This window comes from Podarcis tiliguerta, assembly GCF_965153285.1.
Source record: "Podarcis tiliguerta genome assembly, chromosome: 1".
NCBI classification, from domain to species: Eukaryota; Metazoa; Chordata; class Lepidosauria; order Squamata; family Lacertidae; genus Podarcis; species Podarcis tiliguerta.
The window spans coordinates 87,447,743-87,473,946 of NC_139534.1; the positions used below are offsets into that span (position 1 = coordinate 87,447,743).

At 40.0% G+C, this 26,204-nt stretch overlaps 2 protein-coding genes and 1 long non-coding RNA gene across 14 annotated transcripts in view; 2 read left to right on the plus strand and 1 right to left on the minus strand.

The window, feature by feature from the left end:
• The first annotated feature begins 227 nt into the window (after positions 1-227).
• On the plus strand, positions 228-15,949 carry GARIN2 (golgi associated RAB2 interactor family member 2). Of its 6 annotated transcripts, none has more exons than XM_083457954.1 (8): positions 228-497; positions 2,997-3,146; positions 5,238-5,440; positions 8,426-8,495; positions 9,107-9,366; positions 11,395-11,441; positions 15,307-15,365; positions 15,746-15,949. In XM_083457954.1, exons 2-7 carry the CDS (start codon positions 3,063-3,065, stop codon positions 15,363-15,365), a joined length of 723 nt encoding a protein of 240 aa, XP_083314080.1. In that variant the 5' UTR covers positions 228-497; positions 2,997-3,062; the 3' UTR covers positions 15,746-15,949. The 6 variants fall into 6 exon arrangements, with proteins under 6 accessions (XP_083314080.1, XP_083314081.1, XP_083314076.1 ...); XM_083457950.1 differs by having other exon boundaries at positions 231-497; positions 8,426-8,681; XM_083457951.1 differs by lacking the exon at positions 228-497 and adding an exon at positions 1,744-1,911 and having other exon boundaries at positions 8,426-8,681.
• Positions 5,482-24,741, minus strand: LOC310685648. 2 transcript variants are annotated; one of them, XR_014515381.1, is made up of 3 exons: positions 24,495-24,741; positions 22,644-22,711; positions 5,482-6,915 (listed from the first exon to the last, which is right to left on the minus strand). It is a non-coding gene; the product is annotated as an uncharacterized lncRNA (long non-coding RNA). The 2 variants fall into 2 exon arrangements; XR_014515382.1 differs by having other exon boundaries at positions 24,476-24,741.
• A 93-nt stretch (positions 24,742-24,834) lies between these two features.
• PALS1 (protein associated with LIN7 1, MAGUK p55 family member) overlaps positions 24,835-26,204 on the plus strand; it is a 50,192-nt gene continuing 48,822 nt past the window's right edge. For 3 of the 6 annotated variants that reach the window (XM_083456965.1, XM_083456964.1, XM_083456966.1), the window contains exon 1: positions 24,869-25,151. The gene's annotated coding sequence lies outside the window, so the exon portion shown is untranslated. Of the gene's footprint in view, positions 25,152-26,204 lie in introns of all 6 variants that reach the window. The other 3 variants (XM_083456968.1, XM_083456967.1, XM_083456969.1) reach the window with 3 other exon arrangements.

Sequence of the window (26,204 nt, forward strand, 5' to 3'; positions counted from 1 at the left end):
CAAATTTGGTTTGCCATATTAACAAATGTGGCATACAGCACCAGAATATTTAAAATTTTACATCAGGAAATAGTGATGTGCCTGGTGTTTTGCTTGCATCTTACAACATCTCCTTATCCTAGCCTAGAAAAGGCTGCAAAGCAAAGACAGTAATGACTCCTTTACTTGACTGAAATATGCTAATAAGGTATTATTACCTCAGAACCTTCTGGGACAGGGGAGGTTGGTTTATTTTTCAAACCTTTGTTACTTGTACACTATTTGCTCCTGACCAGGTCAAGGAGGACCTTTTGAACGATGACCTCAGTTGATGTCATGAAAGACTAAAAGGAGCTTGGCATTTCTGGGGAGAAACCATGGAATGCCAATGCAGCTTGCCAACTTTACAACTCTAATTTTATCAGCCAACCAATCCTCAGCAATCTTCTGCATTAAGAAAACTAGATTTTTGTTAAGAGTGAAAGCAAGTCCAGCACCCTACACAAGCAACTATACAGGCAAGTGTATTTATTTGGTTATATGTTTATCACCTCAATTTTTTTGATATTTTATCCCTAAATGCCTGTTGTTTTCAGAACTAAAATTATGAATTTTTAACCTTTCTGATTAATCACTATCTTTGTTATGTAACTATAAATCTAAACTAGTCAACTGATTTTGTGAGCATATTTTGAAAGTTGATCTCTAAAAATACTGAATACAGAAATTTAGTAAGAAATCACAATTTTAACACACATGCATAGCTGAATTAGCTTCACTAACAAACAGGCATGCACTGTCTTGTTTCAGGCAGGTGGGCAGGTTTATCTTGCTATGTCACTTATTTTTTTGAAATCACATGTATGTCACCAGTTCACTCATTTTTTGTTTATTCTTAATCTAGTTTATGATGTCTATATTTCTTGAATAGTTATATTGTTTTAAATTGATGCATACTGCTTTGAAATGTTTTTGCAAAAAATGGGATAGAAATATTTAAATAAAAAATAAATAGCATTCCACCTTCATTCCAAGGAGCTCAAGGTGACATACAGGGATCTAATTTATCCTCACAAAAACCCTATAAAATAGGTTAGACTAATAATAATTATTGGATCAAGGTCACCAAAATGAACTTTACAAATGAGTCACTGAAGCCTTATTACAAAATAGTAGACCTACAAGTTTGCACTAGAATAGCCGCATGTATTGTAGTTTAGAAGCCTAGATGGTGGTCCATAGATTAAAAATCCTATTTCTTTCCCACCACACCCTGACTGTGCCCCTTTCCTAGAACTGTATCTTATAACACAGTATGTTTCTGAAGGGTGTGGTGTCTTCAGTCTACTTATAAAAAATTAACAATACCAAGAATTACAACAGAACCCACCCCAACCACATATTTGCTAGGGATGATGGGAAAATTTGTTCGGTCCACTTTTTGCAGTAGACAAACCCAATTCAACACTCCTGATCTTGCAGCAAGATTCTTGCTTAAGAATTAGAATGCAATACCAACTGGGATTACACATTTATTTATGATGCTGCAGGATGAAATGGAAAACTCTTTCTCAGCTATACTACTTAAGGCAACAGCTGTGGAGTGCGCATTGTAATGTTCCCACACAAAGAGAATATTCCTTAGACCCAGAAATTAGGATGTCAGGGAAAGGGATTCAAGTCTAGCCTTCTCTCTGAAAGCCTTTTTCATGTCTCTTATGTGTACTGATGTTCTATTGTCTTATCTTAGGCCATGCACTATGATGACACTGCTTCAGGGCTCTGTTTTCTATAGATTGCCCCTATTGTGACATGGCATTACCTCACTTCTGGATACCAGCCATTGCCTAGAGAAACTCTATAAAGTAACTCATGCTACTTGACTTGGATCAAATGTTGGTGCCACATGTTTCCTTTGGTTTGGCCCTCCATGTAAGACATTACTCTTCTAAAATAAGAGAATAAGATACAGAAGCTCCTTTAGGGAGACAAAATATCAGACAAAAGTAATACTGGGAATCAGATAAGTAGCACAATTACTGTTTGCAATTAAAGGGATACATCATTCTCTATTTTGAATTTGTTTAGCTAATGTTCTGGAGTCCTGAACAAAACCCCCAGGTTGAGATGAGTTCCGTTTTGTTCTAATCATGTGACTGGAAGGGAGGCTGTCTCTCAAGTGTCTTGAATGAAAGGACTCATATATTAAAAGGAAATGTTTATCTGCAGATTTAGTATAATTTTTAACTCCCAATTGCCCTTTGGAAGCTTATATATACAGTCATGTCTAAAAGGGAGATGGCCTGTCTGTTATGTTGCAAACTAAATTTAATCGTGGGATGAACTGAATTAAGCCAATTGTCCAGGGCATCCAAATGCTATTCACTGGAAAATATATTAAATGTGTCATCTATATAGCATTTTAAAAACTTGGTATCATGGAAATAAGGGTTAGTGTTGAGATCCAAAACCCATTGTTTTTCAGATTGACACATGAATAAATTTGCCTCACTAGGGGCAAATGGTGAACCCACTGAAACAACTCTGATTTTGTAATAAAAATTGTGATCAAACCATCTAAAGTGACTAGAATATCTGATTCCATCATTGTACTTTATTCTATGATTTGAATGAAATGTGTAGTATCCTTAATAAACGTATCTGACTTACTAACATGAGACTGTAGAAAATGATCAACACATTTTGATAGATGTTCCAGGACTCAAGCCATGCCAGAAAAAATTGAATGACCAGTTGAGATTCCTATATTGAGGGGGCTGGACTAGATGACCCTCAAGTCCCTTCTGACTTTACAATTCTATGATTCTATGTGTAATAGCCTATGGGAAAGGCTCCTGAGAACATGCAGTAATTTAGAATAGTCATAACTTCACTACATTATGTGCCTGGCAAAGATTTATAAATTTTCTTAGCTCTCAATGCTATTCTGAGTTAGCCTTTTTCCATGCTGTCTCTTATTAATTTCCAATGTCATTTTGTTCTTGTCTTATGTGTAGGCGTAAAAGCAACCGGAGTTTAAGAAGCCCACTAAACACACCAAATCTGCATTTCACATTCCTATTATGGGAGATCTTAAAAAAATTCTTGAAAGAGGAGAATATATTCCCTTGAGATCTGCTCCTGTGTTTGAAAGCAATTTTGTTCAGGTAACTAATTTTTTTAGACTACTACTGTTTAGACTGGCAACTGAGCAGAACATGAACGCCTACAAATGCCACAGACTCAACTGCAGAAAACAGAGTCTAGTTTACCATGCCTGCAACCCTCCCAATTCCTATTCATGAAGCTGTCTCATGAGCATTTGAGGGGAAATGTGTACACAAATTCAAACACTGTTGGTAGGTGTGCACTGAAGCCAGAGTGAAGTGGTAATGTGTATACAGCCTAAAACTTAGTACCTACAGATACAGATAAGACTTCCATGAGCGCAAGGGAACTTTCCTTCCCTCCCCTCTCCCTGTGCACCCCTCAAATCCGCTCTGGCAGTTCCTCAACTCTCCAGAACATATTTGGGGATACTGGAGGAGTATATGGGTGGAGGAGAGGGAGGGGAAATTCCAGTGGATAAATTCCAAAGTGTCTGGATCAATTTCAGTTAAGTTTCAAGGCTAACTGCCCTGGTTGCCTGAAAAGATTACCCCTGGGGCTTGTTTTGGCTTAGAAACTCAGATCTAGTTTTACAGGAATTGTAGAGCTGCACAGAGAAGTGGGCATACGGAAACAAGAGCTTCATCAACAGGTGATTTTTCTTATTTTTTATTTACCCAACTTTTCTTTGAAAGCCTCCCCCTAAGATGGCTAACAACACAGGGTTTTTTAAAAATGTAGAACTGCTTGGAATAAAAAAGTAAAAAATAATAATCCAAAGCAATAGTAACTAAATTATCTCTACCCAGCCTAAGAGCCATCTCAAATAGCCCCCTGAAAGTATTTACCAGCCATCCAAAGGAGAACAATAATGGGACCAGTAGGACTTGATAAAAACTTTCCACAGCTTAGGCACCATGATCAGAAAGAGCCTCTCTCAACTGACAACCTGGCATACTTCAAACACGTATACCCCAGGCCAACTTGAGTGTTCAGGTAGGTTCATACGGGGGGGAACAGTCTGCTCTATGAATCTGCTCTAAGCAGATGGTATTATATAAATAAAAAATAAGAACCAAATACCAAGCAGGCAATACACCCGATCCCAGACTGGATTTTTCTTTACCAGTGTCGAGTCCATTTGACACCAGTTCAGGACCTGCACATCTAGAACTGGTGTCATCAGTATACTGATGACACCTTACTTTAAATTCAGGTGCCTATTCTGTACAGTTAAGTATCAGTGCAGCTGTTGGAACCCAGTAGGATTGGGAAGAGGTTGCCAGCCCTGAAGTACGTTCAGCACTTGCCTCAAGTCTGAGTTGCACAGACATGCAACTGACTTGTACAATTATTAAAACAAAGATCCCAAGACTTGTGGAGTATTCTGCTCATAAGATTGCACTTTCATTTTTACTGCTTCACACGGAACTTAGCATTTAAGTAGTAAGGGGTTGATTCTGTGTATATAAATTTGCAAAGGAACAATGGGATTAAGTTTTTTTCCTCAACTCTGTATGTTTATTTTATAACATTTTTCCTGTGAAGAAAAGGCATGTTATCTCTGCACACAAATTCACACTTCTGATAACTGCAAAAACAAGCATCTGTGATAATATATTCTTGTTAGAAAAACTGCCCCAAATAATCTTACAGAAACCTCTGGAAGAGCATGACATTTTGAATGGATTAATGGAATTCATTTACCAACATTCCATATAAAGCCTCATGCTACATAATTAAAAACAAATCATTTGGACTATAATTTAACTTAAATAGAAAACTATCTTTAGAAATATTTTTTTCCTCCAAAAGCATTTTATTTTTATAAATCCAATTGAAATTTTTAAAAAATCTGATTGAAATTTTAAAAATCCATTTTTTATTTTTAAAAAATAGATTTTTATCCACCCTGCTTGCAGGATAGCAGTCATTGGCTTTTCCAGCATCACACTTGAAGCTACTTCCAACATTTCCACTATGTTAATTTTGCAAGCTTTTGACTTAAGTTCTTCTCTTTTCTCACATACACATCTTTCTTGAACCTTCCTTCCCTTTCCAATATCATAATTGCAATACAATGTGTTTTCATATGCTTTTGAAATAATATTTATTTTATATGCCTAAAATAACCTCTTATCTCTTTGCAGGTGAATAGAAGGGGTGAATCAATTTACCTTCACAATCGCCCCAACTATGTGACCATGGGCATTTGTGCCTCCAGCTCAAGCCAGTCATGGCCAAATGTAATGGTGCTTGCACATGCAGCTTCTTCGTCCTCCCAGGAAGCCATTTCAGCACGCCCAGCAAGTAGAAAGCAATCAAATTCTGAAGATGAACTAGTGCTCACCAGGTGAGTTAGTACTGAGGAGGCATGAAAAGACTGCTGATATTGCATAAATTCAAGTTGACTGTTATAATTTGGTATGGGGAAATGGTAACAGAATCTCCCAATTTTCACAATTTCTACAGAGTATTAAAATAGTAAAGTATCTATACATAAACCTTTTTCACCAAGAATCCACAATGCGCATCATGAATGAAATTTTCAGCAGCACCGTTTGTCCAGCTGGTAGCACTCTTTTATGGCTAGGATGAAAATATGTGATGTTTGCACCCCAACTCTAATGGCAACATTGTTTAAATGCCTGAATTTCTAGTACTACACAAGGGGATGGGGTGAGAAACAATGCCATGTCCTCCATCCATAGTTATAAGACTGGCATAAGGCACTTATGCAGAGCAGAGAGAAAGATCTATCCCTTCTGAATTGAGGGTGACATCACTCAGGGCAAGGGCTTTCTCAGCTGTGCTACCCCAGGTTTGGCTATACCCTCCCCAAATATGTTTTCCTTGTGCTAACACAACCATCTTTTAGGTGCCAGGCAAAAAATATTATTTACCCAGGCACTTTAGTGTCAGTTTTGAGATTTGCTTGGTTGCTCTTATCTTCAGACTGAGTTTATTGAATTGTTTTGTGCTTTGTATATTGCCTTGAAATCTGGTACAATGAAGGGTGGTGTATACATGTTTTAAATAAACAGAAATATAAGCAGTGCTGTTTTTTTCAGCCAGAGTGTGCTGGGCCAACACTCCCCACTGCTGTTTCTTGACTTTATGTACTTCTGAGAAGCCCAAAACAAACATTTCAAGTCAAAACAGAATCTGCCCAACAAGTGCAAATCTACACTTTTTTTAGATCTAGGACTCTATCTAGCCCTTAGCTGCTCCTAGCTGCAATTATTGAAGCTACGGGGTAGAGCCAATTCATATTTCCTTTTCTTCAATCTGTCTCCCATGTAGCAGCAGCAGGCTTTAAGCTTTCCAACCAGGCCTCTATCATTGCACACACACACGTTTGTGCAAAGGCCCTTCCGAGCTGCCCTAGCCATCCGCCTGTATCTAAGAGAATGAGGGAGCTGGGGCTGTATTTATTTGACCTGCACCAGAACCAGAGGCAACCCACAAACCATCTAGGGAGACAGCTTGCCATAGTTTTTAGCACCTCCGCGTACAAAAACAAAAAACACTAAAACAGGTTAAAATTCACGTCAACCTTCTAAGCACTTGGATAGGCTTGTCTAAGCAACAATGTTTTTGTAGGCGCCAAAAAGAATACACTCAAGGTGCATGCTTGATATCAGTAGGCAGGGAATTCCAAAGTGTAGGTGCTGCCACACTAAACAATCTAAACACTGCGTAACAGGTATTATGTGGCACCTGTGGTAGTGCTATTTCCACTCAACAAAGAGGTCATCTGGGTACATGTGGGGTAAGGCAATCTTCTTGAACTTGACCCAGTAGCAAATCAGCAACCAGTGCAGATATCTGTGAAAAGATATTAAATGTTTACAAGGCCTCACCCGTTAGCAATCATGCTGCAGCATTCTGCACTAACTGTAGCTTCTGGATCAAGCACAAGGGAAGCCCCATATACAAGTGCATTGCTGTAATCCAATCTTGAAGTAACCAATGAATGAACTACTGTGGCAGGGCCATAGCTGTCAAACCAGTCACAGCTGATAAAACAAACTTCTAGCCACTGAGGCTACCTGAGACTCCAGTGGCAGAGCTGGATTCAGAAGCATCCCCAAACTGTGAACCTGCTCCTTCGTGGGGAGTGCAACCCCATCCAAGGTAGGCAGTTGACCAATTTCTCAGAACTGGCTACTCTCCCATAGTGCTTTTGTCTTGCCAGGATTCAAGTTCAGCTTGTTTTTCTTCATCCACTGCACCACTGCATCCAGGCAATGACCCAGGGACTTCACAGCCTCTTCTGATTCAGATATTATAGCAAAAGGAAGCTGAGCGTCATCAGCATACTGATGGCACCTTAGCCCAAATCTCCTAACAACTGTAGATATTAAATGCCACCGGAGATAAAACTGGAGTAGTCCTGAATGAAGGCAGGGTTGGAACCATTGTAATGCAGTGCCCACAAATCCCATTCCCTGGAGCCAGTCCAGGAGGAAATCATGGTTGACGGTATCAAAAGCCAACAAGAGATCAAGAAGCAGGAACTATATATTTTTAAGCATTGCTACTCCATTCTTCAAATGAAAAGGATTCCAGAGCAGCTTGTTTAAGAACTGTAAAAGCGAGGTAGTCCCAGGCCATAGAATTTTATTTTGAATAAATCTTCCAGATTTCAAAGAATGCTCCGGCTTCACCACTGTAGAATGAAATATCCGCTATGCCTTACCAATGCGGGCATTATTGTGCATATTTACGGTAATTTCTTGGCCATTTTATAGTTAAATAAATTACCTATTTCGAATATTTATGAGTAACTTTTCCGCTAAAGCCTTCAACAAGAGTAACAGGTAACACAAGTAACAGGTAACACAATAAATGGTGGGAATTTCTCCCACAAATGCCAGCTTTAGTAGGTGTATGTATGGAATTCCGTATTCTTAGTTAGCCCATTGCGCAAAAAAGAGGGCTACCTTGAAAAGGTACATAATTGGACAGGTTTTTCTAGTGACATTAGCTGATCCTTCTTTGTGGACTGCACAATTAGGCCAAAGTTCTCTTTACCAGCAGTGCAGGTGGTTGGGAGATCAGGGTGGATTGAAAAAGAATGCCATGTGACTTATTGCAGTCATATGCACATAAGTAAGTTTTTCTATGATAAAAAAAGACAGTGGATACACTATGTGCCTTTATTTTCTGTTGCCTTCATGTAACCCAAACTGACAGTGCACAGTGGCCTTCTTGAAATATGCCTCCATTTATTTCAGTCAGTTCCCTACTCTCTTGGATCCCATTTTCCTCTCACTTTATGTAGTGATTCAGTGAAGTACAGCTAGCAGGAATTCACACAATCATTTTCTTGTAGGTTCTTACCCTTGAAGTTTGTAGACGTTACTGTTCACAATGCTAAGAAAAGACGCATCAAACTGAAGCTGGTGAGTGGCCGTGCCTACTACCTAGAACTCTGTGAGCCACTACAGAAACAGCCCCAGCTCTTCCGACAGTGGGTGCGGCTCATCAGTCTACTGAAATCTAAATATAAAACTTCTTCAGTCAATACCCTATATAAAGATTTTAAGACTCAGGAGGAAAACAGAGCCACAACAAGCAAGGCACTACAAGTGAGTGCTATTTGGGTATATAGCTTAAGATTGTTGAAAAAAAAGGTGGGGAGGACCTTGATACATAAAATCGTATTTTTTTTTTGTAAAGTGTAGTTTTTAAAAACCTGCATGAGCAAGCTCCTGTTGGTTTGCCCAATGCCAAGAAACCCATCCTGCACAATGTAGTCCTAGATATGTATTTTGTGTTTTCATTTTGTATTTTTATGCTGTAAACCGCCCTGTGATCTTTGGATGAAGGGTGATATATGCTGGGCTTCTTTTTCACTTAATTGTTTCAGACTGTTTTGAGTGTGTGTCAGTTAATCACTGTCGTCACTTTGAACACACTTCTCCACGGCAAGCTCAAAGAATGTGAGTGGGACTGATTCTGTATGAGCTTTTAACATATGCTGTACTCCCTCTTGTCTTTGTTGCTCCCAAAGGGATACAATCAAGCAGAAACTCCCACAAAACCACAAACCAGCGAAGAGCCAATAATAAAACCAGAAATAATCAAGAAAATGCCTTCAAAACGAGTCACCATTTCTGATATAGTAGGTCCTATTGAAGAATTTCCTAAGAGCCATAGCCAGGCCACAGTTTCTTCTGACAGCCGCATGAAAAATCCCAGTGCTGCAAGCTCAGAAAAACTGACGTATAGTCAAGAATTAATGAAGAGGACTATCTCAAGGAGTAAATCTAAGTATGTGATCCATCATAATCATTATCTATTGTTACACGCCACCCACAATCTCTGCCAAGCGATAGCAAAATTCCAGGGGGTTCCAGGTGCTCACCCAGGGTTGCTGGAAAATTGAGGTGCGGTGGAGACTAGTGTCCTTATTTTACATATATTTACAGCTACAGCCTTCACTGGAGGGGGTACAGAACATTATGCCCCAAGAGTGTACCTCATGGCTCCTCTGATAGATTCAGTGAGCTTAGGTCCAAAGCAGCAGCCAGTCATAGCCCCTGGTGTCCTCCAGCCAGCACCACTTGGAGTTCTCCTTACTTCCCCATTCTTGTTCTTAGAACACTTTACCAAAGAAACCTGTATAAAAGGACAAGTTTTTTTCTGACTCATATCACACCCACGTTGACCTGGCAACCTCCCCCTCAGTTTCCTGTAGGGTCTTTTGTATTGTAGATGGTTTAATGTCAAGCTCAGCCTGTCAGCTCTGATTAAACCCCAGCACCCAAGAAACTAGAGGTGGAAATCTGGCATCCAGGGATCTGGAGAAATCCCTGTTCCCCCACTAACCCATAACACAATCTTCCAGCATCTATTCCAATTTTATTTTGTGTTACATCATGTTTGTCTGCTCAGTAACACAGCCTTTCGAGCTCTTTATTATTTCCTTCTTTATAAAAATATTTATGCAACAATATAAAAACATAAAAACAGACAATAAAATCATTAAAAGGTTAAAAGCAAGCAAAAAGTAAAAAATAAAAACAAGAGACTGCTGTGGGGGATGTACCGTACTGTACTTTTAATTGCCTGCATAGGCCTGGTTGAATAGAAAAGTTTTCAGCAGGCATTTTAAAGTTAGCACAGAATACACCCGCTGAACTTCTATTGACAGGGTGTTCCACAGGACTGGACCAATGACACTAAAAGCTCAGTTTGTCATTGCTGTCAAACTAATCTAATCAACTTGAGGATTTATTTAGGAATTCATTATAACATACAAAAAGTTCAGCTTCATAGGAAGCTCCTTTTTCAGAATGTAGGATCTCAGTTTTAGACCCAAGATGGACATAGCCTTGTTTAGAGCAAGATACCAAAACACAGATAATCAAAACCAAGTGTAGCAAGTCTCAAATTATGGTGAGCTTCTGCACAAAAATATTACCAGGGTCACTGATAATTTTTGAGCAGAGAGCTTTTGACATTACAAGTCAGTTATTTCCATAGAACAGAAACCTACAATAATGCACTAGGTCATACAGACTTAATAATCTTTGTGTTCTTTAAAATATTATCTTTAATCACTGTTTGGCAGTGGGTGGAGTGGGGGAGAATCATTAACAAAAGGCACTTGATGGGCACTTGATATGTTGAGAACTGATGTGGTCCAATCAATGCTATATAGGAGTTGTAAGACCCAAGTCTAACTCCCAACCTTTTCACAGATTGAATAGTCATTTTCAAAAGTGATGCTAAAATCACCTTTTAGTGTCTAATGTACCACTTCCAAATGTAGCTAATGTAGCTAATGGGGAAAAGCCATTTTAAAAGTGAATGTACTTTCTGGTCATTGTGGCTCCTTTCTTCAATTAATGGGCTCATTTCCCCTTCTGTAAAATAGAAAGATTGCTATTGGCATTTGGGACTAGATGGCTGTGCGGTTGAAGCTATTAACTGCGTCATAAAATGTCCACATGGATTTATCAAAATGGGCCATGGATCTGAAAAGCTGAAGAACTACAGATCTGTGATATTTACATTCCCACATATTTTAGCAAAGGCAGCACAGCTATATGTAGCTAATTGGGAGTAATTTGCCAGTTTTCAGAGTTCAAAAACAGAACTAAAGGTTATGACAGCAAAAAGAAAAGCCCTCCCCTCCCACTCACTGCTTCATCTCTGGAAAAAGTCATGCTTTATTCAGTAAGCATGGAGGTGGGAAACTATTTGCTTAGATGTGTACAGCCCTGAAATAGAAACTCATTTCAATATTATTGCTTTCAATTGAAGTATCATTATTATTATCTTTACTGATTTCAGGGGACAAGATTTTTTTTCTATTACGGGGAAAAGACTGCAGACTGCAGGTATGAATGACATTTGAAATGATTTTTCCCATTCTGCCCTCATAGCTATTATAGTTATATTTTTCCATATGGGAGCCATAAACTGAAAAATTATCCCAGTAAGTGGGAGGTGCCACTGGCGAATGGTCTGTCTATTCAGCTTAGTGGTATTTCATCTTTTCTGGGTTATGCAACATGGGAATTCCCCATCTTCAGAGGTGTGTTTTTGGGAGCTGCTGTCACAGCCGTGGCAGGTGGTGAATAGAAAAATGACCTTTGTTATTGTGTTCTCCCAACTATAGAACACTCTCACTTGCTGCTTAGTTTAATGTCATTCTGGTGCTTGGCAAATATCTTTTTATTTTCCCAGGCATTTTTGTCTAGTTTATCTCCAGTGCCTGGTTTTTTATGCTGTTCTCTTTTCTGCTTCTTGGTTTTGTTGTTTTATTATTATGCTTTGATATTTTTGTTTCACTGTATTTTTATATTTCATTACAAGCCACCTTGGAACAGGTTTCTGAAAGGTGAGGAACAAAAATTAATAATAAATAAAAACAAAAACAAAGGTAAAAGGTAAAGGCAAAAGACCCCTGGACGGTTAAGTCCAATCAAAGGCGACTAATAAAAACAACACCTATGTTGTCTCTGTGAGTTAAACAGTCATTACCCTTTGGAATTCAGCCACACAAAAATATATTTACACGTCCAACACTCTCTGCTGTATGTCCAGCATTAGGTCAATGACATGTGGAGACCTATAACCATTTGCAGAAGAGTTTTGTAATACTTTCTCTGTAATACTTTTGTAATACTTTCCCTGTATGCAATTTCTCCTTCATTCTCTCCTTCACTTAGACAGACTTACAGCATTCATGTAGTGCTCATACATATACACAAAGATCATGCACATAACCCTCTCATCTGCACTCACATGAACAATTTTTTGCTATCTTTCCTGAGATCTGGTGTGCATGTGGTTTAACTTCTGAGCTGTGAGGATGTTTACAAATATTCCATAACACCTCAGCAGCTAAGCCAGTTCAGTCAACTGAAGTCAAAACTTCCAAAATAGCTTCAGATGTTTGAAAGACTGCATTTACTTCAGTGTTTCTTTTTCTTTTATTGATTTCATCAGACTTCATCAGCCAAAACTACCATCTGTTTACAAATCTATGGATTCTGTGCTTTACTCTTATACCTGTGACACTGCAATCATAACAAGTGCCCTAAAACATTATACAAAGCTAGCTTTTAATTTCCTGATAGGCATATAGATATCTCAGGCATCTACTTATGTGCTGTTCTGTGCATCTATATCTGAAAGTGTGTAGCATCTATGCATGATGAAGAAACAGAATTGTGCTGACTTTGGAAGCAACTTTTAAATGGGAAATAAAGCATAAAATTCAATGTTCTAAGTCCAGTTTGTGCAATCTAGGCCAGCACACATTTGGACAGTACAGTAAATACTTGGTTAGTGGAGGACTATGCATATTGCATTTCAACTCCATGCAATTAATGAGCAGAAGCTGGGCCAGCAGAGCAGGGATTGAGGTGGGCACAGGCGTTCTTCCCCCACCAAAGGTTTGCAATATATATTTTCAGAAATACATATATGGCATTTGAGTAGTTTATGAAGTCGATATTTATCTGTGACTCATATTTATTATTCAGTAGATTATCTTTTTAATTTAATAATATTTTACTACCTAATTCACATCAGCTTTGATCAGGCAACCTGAAGAACTCTAATTATCTGCTTACCTGTGACACTACTTGCTTCTCATCAACAAAGTATTTTACAGCCTGTCACGTCAATCTAGAGAGGGTGATTTGCCTGCAGAAATAGTCTTCTGCATGTGGATTATGTTATCTCCTATGCATGAAAAGCTATGTGTACATACACACTTCCAAAAGGTGATCATAGAATCATCTAGTCCAACCCCTTGCAATGCAGGAATCTCAGCTAAAGCATCCATGACAGATGACCATCCAACATCTGCTTAAAAACCTCCAAGTAAGGAGAGTCAACCACCTCTTGTGGGAGTTTGTTCCATTGTCAAACAGCTCTTACTGTCAGAAAGTTTTTTCTGAATGTTTAGCTGGAATCTCCTTTCTAGTAACTTGAAGCCTTTGGTTCGAGTCCTACCCTCCAGAGCAGGAGAAAACAAGCATGTTTCCTCTTCGATGTGACAGCCCTTAAGATATTTGAAGATGGCAATCATATCTCCTCTCAGTCTCCTTTTTTCCAAGCTAAACATACCCAGCTCCTTCAAGGGCTCCTCGTAAGGCTGAGTTTCCAGACCCCTGATCATCTTGATTGCCCCACTCTGCACATGTTCCAGCTTGTCAACATCCTTCTTAAATTGTGGAACAATTAGCAACCCCTTCCAGTTTGGTGTCATCTGCTAATTTGATGAGCATTCGCTCAATTCAGTGCTCTCAGCTTTGACAGTGTCCATTACTTGTATGTAATGGAGAGACTGAATCCAAGCTTCACTTTTGGGGAAAATTTGATGCCATATGGGTGGTGTATTTTTTGGTTTCTTTGCCATTATTCAATGTATTGCATCTTATGAGCACTCACTTATAACTGGAAACAAACCACAAAAAATTCAAAGAGGGTTTGAGAAAAGCTTCAGTTAGAAAGGTAACACAACCAATGGATAGAAATGAAAGTCTGAATGTCAAGCTGTTCACTGTAAGTCATAATGGCCAATATAAACTCAATTCAAAGAGCCAATGAAGAATTGTTGAATCTTACAGCATCTTGTGAATTTCTTTTTGTTCCTTCTGTCCCTGAGCATAGCAAAAGCAATCTAAGCCCATAGTCCTGTACTTCAAAGCCCCCTTTCAGACACCTGGAGAATGCTTACTGTACAAAGGGGGGAGCATGCTTTGCTGCTGTAATCTACCCTCACAAACACACAATTCAGTGACTGTGCAGAACCTCTCCAAAATGTTTGGAAGGCACTAACAGTATTTCATTACATGCCAATGTAAAGGTCAGAATGTGGAACAATAAACTGATGAAAGTGTGCAGTGTCATATGCCCATTTTCTTAGCATAACAAGAGTAGTTTAAATTTCATCATGCAACAATAACATTTTTGTGCAACATGCTCAGTGTTAAATTGAAGAATGAGGGCATTACAGCCTTTTAGAAATCAATTCATTTATGATTTATTTTTATTTTTATTGTAAGCCTGTATGCATACAAACTATGCAATTAACTTAAATGGAATTTAAGTTCTACATTATGTAACCATAATTATATGTGCCTCCTGTGGAAATAAAAAGATAGTACAGGCATTTCCCCTAGTGTAAACTATATGTATGGTTCCAGATACCATGATTACTAGAAAAGCCAGGAAATTATGTATCATTTTCTCTCTTGCTCAAAATGGAGAATATATAGTCCCACTATGAGCATTCCAACAAAGAATAAATCTAACCACATGTGCAAGAGTATAGAGGGGTGCAGAAAACGTTATTCAATCTCAGATTGGAAGAGGAGGGATTTGCAGTGGCAGACTGAAATGTTACCTTTGCTTGCAGAGTAAGCTATATTATATAAAATATTGTACCAAAAATATGTGCCAGTCACCAGCACCAGAATTGCAATTTAGCCAGTTCATTGTCTGAAAAATAGGACCAGCATCAAAGGCAAAAAATAAGTCAAACTTGAGTTCTTGAGTCATTACCCTGAATTCACAGTCACTTTCTGGTTACTTGAACAAAGTTTCTGGTACTGAGAGAAAGGAAAACAAAATGTTGATGTGTGTTTTGTGCATTTTTTCATAACACATCTATAAACTGTCAAAAACTGACTCTTCCCTCATTTTCTCTCTCTCTTTTCACACTGTTGCTTTTTCTGCACTCTTTAGCTGTTTCTAGTATAACTGCCCCACTTTTGATTAACCTTTCTTTCCCCCTTCTATTCTAGGTAATCTTGCCATTTTTTTGTTTCGTCTTACTGCCACACCTTTTCCTCATTTATTTTCCATTTTCCACTATACTATTCCCCAAAAAGGATATTCTGCTGCCACCACCCTGCATGCACACTTATAAGCTGTGTATTTTTCAGCTGTGTTCACAACTTTTCAGTAATAAGATCTAATTTTCATGTGATGCTTCATGTAATTCACATTATTATATTTCACATTACTATTTTCATATTACGTCACATGACAGCACTCTGAATCTGACAAAGAGATATGACAGCTCTCTGTGTTCTGCTTCCTTCCTTTCTCTCTTTTTCTCACACACTCTATTATCTGCTTTCCTAGGCTGCATTTTCCTCATGTTCCTCCTGTTTCTTTACAGGGATCCTAAAGAATGTCAGTAAGCCAAGGTAGTTTTTTACAACTAGCATTAAAAACGGATCTCTGTACATCTGATACAAAAAGGAAGCAAACAAACTGAAGACACTGAGCAAAAGAAGAGAACAACATGTTCAGATGGGGATTAGAAATCTAGAAACTGTAGAATTGTTCCATTCTAATATAATAAAAATAAACATGGTTAAAACAGTAGTACATATTTCTTCTTTTGTTGAGTATTTCACCAAACATTAGCAACATGACTTGTCAGTGTTTTAACCATCATCTCCACTGACGGTTCAGAATTGTAATTTTCTTTTTAAAACACTTATATTACAGGAAATTTGATGTGGGTATATCTTAAGTTCTTTTGCTTATCAAATAAACTTGCAATATGCTATAGTGATGCAAATAATGTCATAATCTATACCAGTTCGCAATGCACTCAGACCATGTGAAAGAAAGGAAAAGATTGGCAACTAGTTTTGAGAACATGCAATAGTCCCTTCACACTTATGTTGTCACAAGAAGGAGAATCACATTAGAAAGGTAATGTACCTGGACACATCCCTAGCATCCACATTAGGCATTGCTGTTGGGCCTGTACAATCAGGAATCCAGAACTCAGAGAAAGCCTACACATGAAGAGGTCTTCATACATAACCTTTCCCTTATTCCATGCTTCACATGTAGACACCTGTGATGAGGCCAGTAATGTTGATACTATATTTTTCTGGGTCATTAATGTGAAAACGAACTGTGAAGAACTAAAAAAAGACCACCCCAAACTGAGTAAATTGGCAGTAAAATGGCACATGCAATTCAGTGTAAAGTGTAAAGTGATACATGTTGGGGTAAAAATACTGGTTTTCACATCTATGCTCATGCAGTCTGAACTGGCAGTGGCTGTCCAGGAACAATACTTTGGGGTCATGGTGAATGGTTCAATAACAATGTTGACCCAATGTGCAGCAGCTGTTAAAAAGTCAAACTGCATGCCAAGGATGAAATTGAAAATAAGGAATTGAAAATAAAACTACTAATATAATAAAGCTACTATACAAATCTATGGCATGGCTGCATGCAGTCCTAGTCACCTCATTTCAAAAAGGATATTGTAGAGTTGGGAAGGTTCAACAAAAGGTAACCAAAATGATCAAAGGGATGGAACAACTCTTTGCAGCAAGGTTACAAAATCTGGGGCATTTTAGTATAAAGAAAAGGTGAGTAAGAAGTGACATGATAGACATGTATAAAATTATGCATGAATGGAGAAAGTGGATGGAGAAACATTTTTCTCTCTCCATCATAACACTGGAACTTAGGGACATCCCATGAAGTTACATGTAGGAAAATTCAGGACAAACAAAATAACTTCACACAGTGCATATATAAACTATGGAATTTGCTTCCACTGGAGGTAGTGATGGCCACCAACTTGGATGACTTTTAAAAAGGATTGGACAAATTAATGGAGGATAAGACTATCAATGGCTACTAGCTACCATGGCAATGTTTAGCCCTCACTGTCAAAGGAGTCAATATGCCTCTGTATACCAGTTGCTGGAAACCACAGAAGGCAAGAGTGTTGTTGCACTCAGGTCCTACTTGCAGGCTTCCCATAGGCATCTGGTTGGCCACTGTGAGAACAGGATGCAGGACTAGATGGATCACTGGCCTGATCCAGCAGGCTTTTATGTTCTTATGCAGTACTGCAGAAGGGGGACCAGAGGTGTGGTGTCACAACCCCATAGTATGTGTGATCCCCCTTCATGTAATGCCCATGTTGAAAGGGGCCAATGAGTCAACACATTTCCACTTTTGGGAGGAAGTCTGTCACTTGGATCAAGCCTGTCACTTAGCTTCTTCTATTAGAGAAGGTTAAGATCAGTTGGTGAATATTGTTCCTACATGGGTGTTTGCTTGTTAATAATATTCCTGTTCTAAACCACTTCATTGATTCTGGAACTGTGTGTTAAAGACAACACATGGTATTAGGAGTGTAACACATTATGTGAACATACTGTGGAAGACTGCAAACTGCAGAGTGATGACAGCTTTACATTTTTATGTATATAGGCAGACATAGAAAGATGTCTATCCACTTGTCATTGACTGGTTGGACACAGATGAATCCCCAGCTGGGGAACCACCAAGGGAAGAAGGCTCAGAGCCTGGGGAGTGGTGGTGGGACAATGATGAGTGGAGAAGAGGGAGAAGACTCAGAAGAGGAAATGTTGGAAGCCAAAGGGGTAACTAGACTTAGAGAGTGGGGAAAGCCTATGGCAGAGAGAAGTCAAGAATCAGGGGCAGAAGCTGAAGTAGGTGAGTGGGAGGGGGGAGGTCGAGAGGCAGAGATGAATCAAGCTAGTGAAGAGTCACAGGTGTCTCCCCTCTCCTGCTGTGACAAGCTCCTCTTCCCCCTGACTCCCAGAACCAGGAAACGTATGAAACAGGAAGAGCAAAGACAGGCTGCACATGATCTCTGATTGCCTGCAAGAAGCCCTGGAGAGGAGGAGACATAGACGGTTGTGGGGAGGCAGCAACTTTTAGTCTTGGTAACTGATTTCATGGAGTAGGACCTACAGGGCATGAGCTGCTATTTTCATCAGGCCTGAAACTCCGCCAAGTTTGTGAAAATCCTGAGCCCCAATGCAGACAATTTCTGAGTAAACAATAACAGGACAGGACTGCAAAAGTGCCAAATAAATTATTAACAATTGGACTGAGTGTAGGCCCATTAGAAAGAATGGACTCTCTCCACTACTTACTTCATTATTTGTGAAATACCATGATTGCCATTAGAGAATGCCTGGAAATTGTTTCCTCTTCCCACTTTTCTTCCTGTGGTATCTCATTCCTCCTCTGGAGGGCAACATTATCAAACACTTTGTCCTGTAGTCTATCAACTAAGTTTCTGTGCAGATACTATTCTTATTTTGTCATAATTAAGAGAATTATAAAAAATGTGAGCATTGAACGTTGCCTTGTTTATTTAATGATAAACTGAAAAAGTTTGTACAGTAAGTTTTGTTGTACCTTTAACTCCAGCAAATCTATAATGGCATAAGCATTCATGAAATATGGTCCAAAGCTGACAGGCTCCAAAGAAAATCAGCAACTGACCTTAAAGTAGCCAATTGTGAACACAGGAAATTCAAAGTAACTCTCCAGTATGTAGCTACTGAATTAAAATTTATCATGAAGTTAAATTCTATCCCCTGTGTCTGGAATCATTATACTGTAATATCATTTCTCTCACTATATGTATTTATTAGCTTACCTGTGCCAAAAAAATTGTTATCAACACAACATTTGTGAAAAGTTTTTGTAATTATTTTACATATATTTCAGCTTCACAATAATTGTCACAGTTTGCATTTTTTGCATTTCATATTATGCTAACTTCTGTAGTACATATTTTTATTTACACCTATTTAAACCAATATCCTTCTATATACATATCCATCCAATTTAGGATGATGCTTCATGCATCTAAAGAAGTGGACTCTAGCCTATGAAAGCTTGTGCTATGATAAATTTTCCAGTCTTTAAAGTACAATAATCCCTCATCTTACAAGGGGGTTTGATTCCAAAAGTTATGCATATATGTGTAAGTTGCATATATTCCAAATCCTCTGAGTGGCCCCATGGCTAGCAGGTGAGGAAGAGTGAGAGAGAGCATCCCCAGCACTCCCAAAGCCTGTGCACTAAACAGGGTTTTCTCTGCAGGCAAGGCCAAGAACTTAGAAGCTCTTTTGTGATGGGTCTGGGTTACCCAGCATAAAAAAAGCTTTTAAGCTCTCAGCCTTGCTTGATGGGGAAGACCCACTCACAGCACTAGCTCTTGAGAGCTGACAAGAACTTGGATTATCCCACAAGTCTTCACAAGAACATCCCTGGCTCTTAAAGTGCTGCATCCCCATGCACGGCTGAGTGCTTAAATGCTCTTTTCACACCAGGAATGGATCTATACTCACTCTTTAAATGTTCTTAGAACAATGTTTTTTATATCGTTCGATAACAAAAGGAATTTGGTTTCTCATTCGCTTCCTTTTCTACAAGGTCTACCCTCTTATTTGATGAGGAGTGGATTATGCAGCACCCTCTGGTGTCACGTTTCAATAACGCATTGCAGTAGTACCTCGGTTTACGGACAGTCCTGTTTACGAACTATTCGGTTTACAAACCCCGCAAAACTAGAAGTAGTGTTCTGGTTTGCGAACTTTACCTCGGTCTACGAGCAGAAGCCGAACGGTGGGAGGGCACCGGCAGCGGGAGGCCTCATTAGGGAAAGCGCGCCTCAGATTAAGAACGGATTTGGTTTAAGAATGGACTTCAGGAACAGATTAAGTTCGTAAACTGAGGTACCACTGTATTGACGTTTTAAAAGAATGCCATATGGCTATAGGATTATAACCATTTTAAAACTCATTTTTAGTATTAAAAACCACAAGTGTAGATGAGTCCCAGGTCAACTTGGGTTACCCAGTACAAAAAGGGGTTTTAAGCTCTCAGCCTTGCTTGAGAGGCAAAGCCCACTCACAATGTTGGCTCTAGAAGGCTAGGGATGCTCACACAAGATCTCAAGGGAACTATGATTGTACCGCAAAATCTGGTGAGAGTATCCCAAAGCCAGTGTTGTGAGCAAGCCTTGCTCAGCAATGAAAGCAACGACTTAAAGGAGTTTTTCACACTGGGTAATCCCAAGCATACATGGTGTGGAAAAACCTTTAAACTCTCCACCTTGCTTGGGACTTGACTTACTGTACCACATGGCTCTTCATTGTTGTTTTTGCCATAGCAAACTAACATGGTTATCTTCTGAGAATTCTTACCAATAAAAGGGTAACTGAAAATGGAGCTGCGCAAATAATATTATTACAAATTTGTGGGTGCTGGACCCTTTTAATCCCCAGATCCAATATGTGTTGAAATCTAATCAAGCCTACTGAAACCCAAGGTCCAGCAGGTGTTTAAAAAATAAGCCAGGCTAGCTTCCTGATAAGGTAATTGCCTGGGCCATTAGGAGAACAAAGGATTGAGGGCTCAGTGTGAGACAGCAAATACGTGGGCCCCTCTCCCTCAACAAATAAAGCCAGAGTTTAGAACAGAGAGGTTAGGAAGCAATAACTTCACTTAGAAGGAAAGCAGCAAGCTGGAAAGCTGAGGGGAGGGTCAGAACACAATGTTTGATTTCTGTTTGAATCCAAGGCTATGACTAAGGAAGAAGCAAGACCCTTTTGGGGTGATGATGTTGTGAACCCCTCCATCGCAGGTACAGGTTGTATATATGTGTAAATAAGCCACATATTATAAATACAAGTCTCCACTGTGCCTCATTTCCAAAAGGAAACAGAAACCCCCATTGAATGCCTAGAACTCCAGTACAGTAATTTGTACTGCTCTGAAATTGGGATGGTGTGCAATAATATGCTTCAGTGGGGCAACGGGTATGCTCAGAACCATACGTTCTGCTGCCTTCAAAGCTGTTCCTACTTTCAAAGAGAGAAACTGATTATAAAGCTGAAGAGGGACTTGTTTATTGGACAATGGGACCGGCAACAGTAGCATCAAACAAATATTCAGCTGAGCTCATGGTTCATCCATTTGAATATTGTTACTGATTATGGCCTTGTACAACACCATACTGCATCTTAAAAGGAATTCCACATTAACAGTAAAATTATGTCCACACATCCTAAAGTGTGACATCATGGCCCAGGGGTTTTTGTTTTTTTTACAATTCCACATTCCTATTTATTTATTTGCACATATAAACTTTTGAGTTACATATCTGAAGGATCTTAAAAACCAAATGTTTTCCTTAATTGTGTTTTCCCCCAGAGGAGGAAACTTTCCAGCCTGATAGTAGAAATTGCTTTAAAATGTAATATAAAACATGCAACTGACACCTGATCTGCTTTTACTAAATACCCTAAGACATCACAGAGTAACATAAATATTCAACAGGTTAGTATCCAAAAATAGCAACACTAAAAATAGCAATATAAAAGTCACTTTGGATTGCTGAATTATTAACTGGTTGTAAGATAAGACACTTACTATTTGGGTACTTATTTTGCTACCTATCTGTTTCATTTTTATATAATTTTTAGTCTAACAAGTTTCCAAATATTTTAGCTCTGCATTGTTTACCCTTTCTATTCAACCTATGATTCTCAAAGAACACCACTACCTGTTAAATATGCAAAGCAAGAGTGCATACTTGGCATCTCTTAAGTTATGTCTTAATTATCTAAGAACTTGCACTGCAGTCTTGCTTAAGAACATAAAAATGCCTTCCTACATTAAAGTCACCTAGACCAAAGTTCTTTGTAAGGATTCCAGCACTCAATACACGTTAGGTGGTGTACTAGAATTCTGCCAGTGCTTCTGCTGTGCACAATAATTTACTTTCTAACCACCCCCAAGGTATACTCCAATATGAAATTAGAGATTGCATCAGATCAATCTCATTGTTTTATTGTATTATTTCCAGAAAAAGTCCAAGGTTCAAATATTTCAGTTCAGGTTACTTTTTCTATTGCTTTATTTCAAGAAAGAAATAGAGGTTACTTACTAGGACTTGCCGATCAGAAGGTCGGCGGTTCGAATCCCTGAGACGGAGTGAGCTCCCATTTCTTGGTCCCTGCTCCTGCCAACCTAGCAGTTCGAAAGTACATCAAAGTGCAAGTAGATAAATAGGAACCGCTCCAGCGGGAAGGTAAACGGCGTTTCCGTGCGCTGCTCTGGTTCACCCAGAAGCGGCTTAGTTATGCTGGCCACATGACCCGGAAGCTGTACGCTGGCTCCCTCAGCCAATAAAGCGAGATGAGCGCCGCAATCCCAGAGTCGGTCACGACTGGACCTAATGGTCAGGGGTCCCTTTACCTTTACACCAAGAGTTATGTTTTGAGTGTTATCTCCAAGTATTAATAGGTGAACATTTCACATGGAGATGTTACTTCTGGAAATAAGAATGTAGCTTAGTTTTAAAAGAAATCTGGACTGATGCCAGATGCAATTCCCTGAGAGGAGGTACACCTCAAAGGGACAGCACTCAGGAAGAGGCAGAAGTTATTACAGTGGTACCTCGGGTTACATACGCTTCAGGTTACATATGCTTCAGGTTACAGACTCAGCTAACCCAGAAATAGTACCTCAGGTTAAGAACGTTGCTTCAGGATGAGAACAGAAATCGTGCTCCGGCAGCATGGCAGCAGTGGGAGGCCCCATTTGGTAAAGTGGTGCTTCAGGTTAAGAACAGTTTCAGGTTAAGAATGGACCTCCAGAACGAATTAAGTACTTAACCCGAGGTACCACTGTACAGGGGACCTTATTTCCAAGTGTAATCAAATGTGCAGCCAAACAGCCCTTTCTTCAGGGGGAATCTACTGGTTCCCACTTTCCTTTTAGTTGATTCACAATCCCCTCTTCACTTTCTTGCTGTGTTTTTGTGTTTTTATATTGTAAACCACCCTGTGATATCAAAATATAAATTTCAGGTGACAAAGGCCAGGTGTATCTGCTTGCCACCCCCAGCCCAATCTCTTATGTTAGTGGAGTCGGTTTATGCAGCATAAAGTGAGAAGGAAGTGTTATAGGCAAATTTTGTTCATGGGCTAGTGAGGTGATGGCACAAATTTATTTTAACTTCTGTTTGACTCTGGTGCATGCTTCTTATTCTGAAAGAAATTCTCAAAAGAAAAGCACCAACACTTTGGAACTCCCTATCAGGCAGGCACCTTTATTATACTTTTTGATACCCGCTTAAAATATTTTTGTTTAGGCAGGTCTATTCAGACATGTAGAACTTACATGTGTTTTAGTCTGTTTTTAGCGTACTGGGGGTTTTTGGGGGGGGTTCCTCTTTAATAGTCTGAGGGTAGTCCCCCCCATATCTTTATTGAAACTTAACATATATACATAGTAACCAAAATTCCCAATGATTCCCTCACATAAAATACAGTATCTAAATTACAACAGCATAATTATACACTTAATTATAAAACCCACCACCCACCCTCTACTTCCCTCCACAGCAATTCGACTTCTTTATATTTCTTTCTATCTTTTTTCCCTTGCATTCTATAATAAATTATTTCTGTTAAATTCTGATTTTTCCTTCTTTCTTTATTGGTTTTGTTATTGTTTACATTTTTTATTCTAAGCCTATTAGCATGTCATTTTTAGAATAATATTTTGTCATATAATCTTCAAAATACTTCCACTCCATTCTTAACTTTTGATTTGATTGATACCTTATAATTTTTAGCGTATTGTTGATTTTAATTAGCTTTTGAAATGTTTTTAATCATATTTTATTGATAAATGATTTTTTTTATTTAGGGAAGTTTTTAATATTTAATGCTGTATTGTTTTTAACACTTGATTGGGAGCCGCCCAGAGTGGCTGGGGAAACTCAGCCAGATGGGTGGGGTATAAATAATAAATTATTATTATTATTATTATTGGGAGTTTCTTTGTGTAAATTGTTTTATGTACTACCGTCAAGCGGGTTTTGTTAAATAAAAAGGCCAACATGTGGTCTTAGGCTTTTTACAAATGAGCTAACACCTTTTGTTAATTATAAGTTACCTTGCATTTACATTTAACTTAATTAATGAACTAAAGGGCTGCTTATTATTCACAAAATGGTTTATAATCATCTGAACGCGGCCCGCCACGTAAACGCGTGAGAGAAACTTAACCCAGGGTTGAGAAACTTCACCTGCTCCATTTCTACCTACAGAGAGGTTGTTATAAGCGGAGCGGGCAGGGGCAGCGCCAACCCCGCCTTCCTTCCCCTCAAGAGTTCTCACGACCACCCGCCTCACACGGTCAAAGGCATTTTCGACGGTTCTGGCAAACTGCGGTTGGAGGTGATCAGGAGACGCGGAGCTGGGGGGAGGAATTCGCGCGAGGTAGCTGCGCGCGAGGGAGCGCGACAAGAAACTCGCTCGCGCTCAGCTACCGTGACGTCTGGAGAACACTCGGCAGCAGAGGGCAGGCGCACGTTTCCAGGAGCTCGCCCCTACCCTTGCGAGGAGGGGCTTGAGGATGGGGCGGGAGAGAGAGAGAGAGAGGCTAGGGGGGAGGAGGAGAGAGAGAGAGAAACTGGTGCGCACATGCGCGCAGCGTGGGAAGTCGGTTTCGTTGCTGGGGATCTGGCACAGGAGGCGGGGCGGCGGCGGCGGCCGAAGTTGTGGTGCTCGGCTCTGCCTTCCTCCCTGGGCGGCTGCGCGCGGGGTGAATTGGGAGGGCTGTGTCTCGCTGCCTGTCTCCGGCCCGCGTCTGTTATTCTGAGGGGCCTCAAGTGAAGAAGCGGAGCTGCCGGGCGCGCGCCTCCTCCTCCTCCCTATTTAGGCTGAGCCCCGTCCGGTGCTGCTTTCAGTAGGAACGCGAAGGTGAGACGCCCTTTTCCTGACTTAGCCCTGAAGCCGCTCAACAGGTCTCCGAGAGAGAGAGAGAGGCGGGCGGGCGGGGGGAGGCGCGTTGGAAGTTGGCCCCCAAAGTTAGTGGCCCAGCCCTTCTCCCGTGTGTGCTCTTTGGGCTCTTGTGGGAGCCGAGACCCCTTTCCTGAGGCGCCTGGTTGCGGGGAGTGTGCCGGGGAGAAGGTGGCGCTGCTCCTCTTACATGTTGTCTTCCTCAGCCTCTTCCTCCTTCCCCCTCCCCTGTGCGTGTGTGTGTGTGTGAACTTTTGTCTCCGTGTCTGGCTGGTTACTTCTCGAGACCTTTCCCACCCCCGCCTTTCCTCTGTGCTTTCTCTTCCTGCCAGTTTATATCTCCTGTCTCTGTGTACGTGCCTGAGTAGAAACTGAAGAGGCAGTCTTGTTTGTTGACATTTATTCTCTCCCCCCTCCCCCTTTTACGCTCTTTTGCGTTAATCCTCAGGTATTTGCAGTTTGTGTGTAACCCGCGTCTTGGGCTGCTTCCTCAAAGGACCCCTTTTGCCATCCCTGTCTCTTGGGTTTCCTTTAGGTGCAGCTATTTCCATTGTTGGCTCACACACGTTCTATTTCAGTGTGTCCTGTGCTTAATCCGGCCCCCTTTTCGCAACCTGCTGGAAGTCCCATGTTTGGGGAGTTGGCCTTGTAAAGCCATTAGTCTCTGCCGGCATGGAGGGCGTTTGCAGGAAGGATTACCTTGTGTACCGGCAACACGCTATCTATTCCGAATTACGTGCTGGGTGGGTTAATGTTGCGATACCATTTGGAACCTCTGATCGGGAAAGTGGGGTTTTTGAAGTATTTTGTAGATAAAGCTGTCTTGTCTCTGTGAATGTATCTTGGGACTGTAATTATTAAAACACCAAGCTCTGAGTCTACACCCCACCCATCCCAATTTCTTTGTTTTGGTCAATCTTGGAAGAAAGTTGGAACTGTATATAGGACATATGGCAGTGTATATTATCATATTGCCCAGCAAGTGTAGAAAAGAGATGTTTTTGCTTTTGCTGA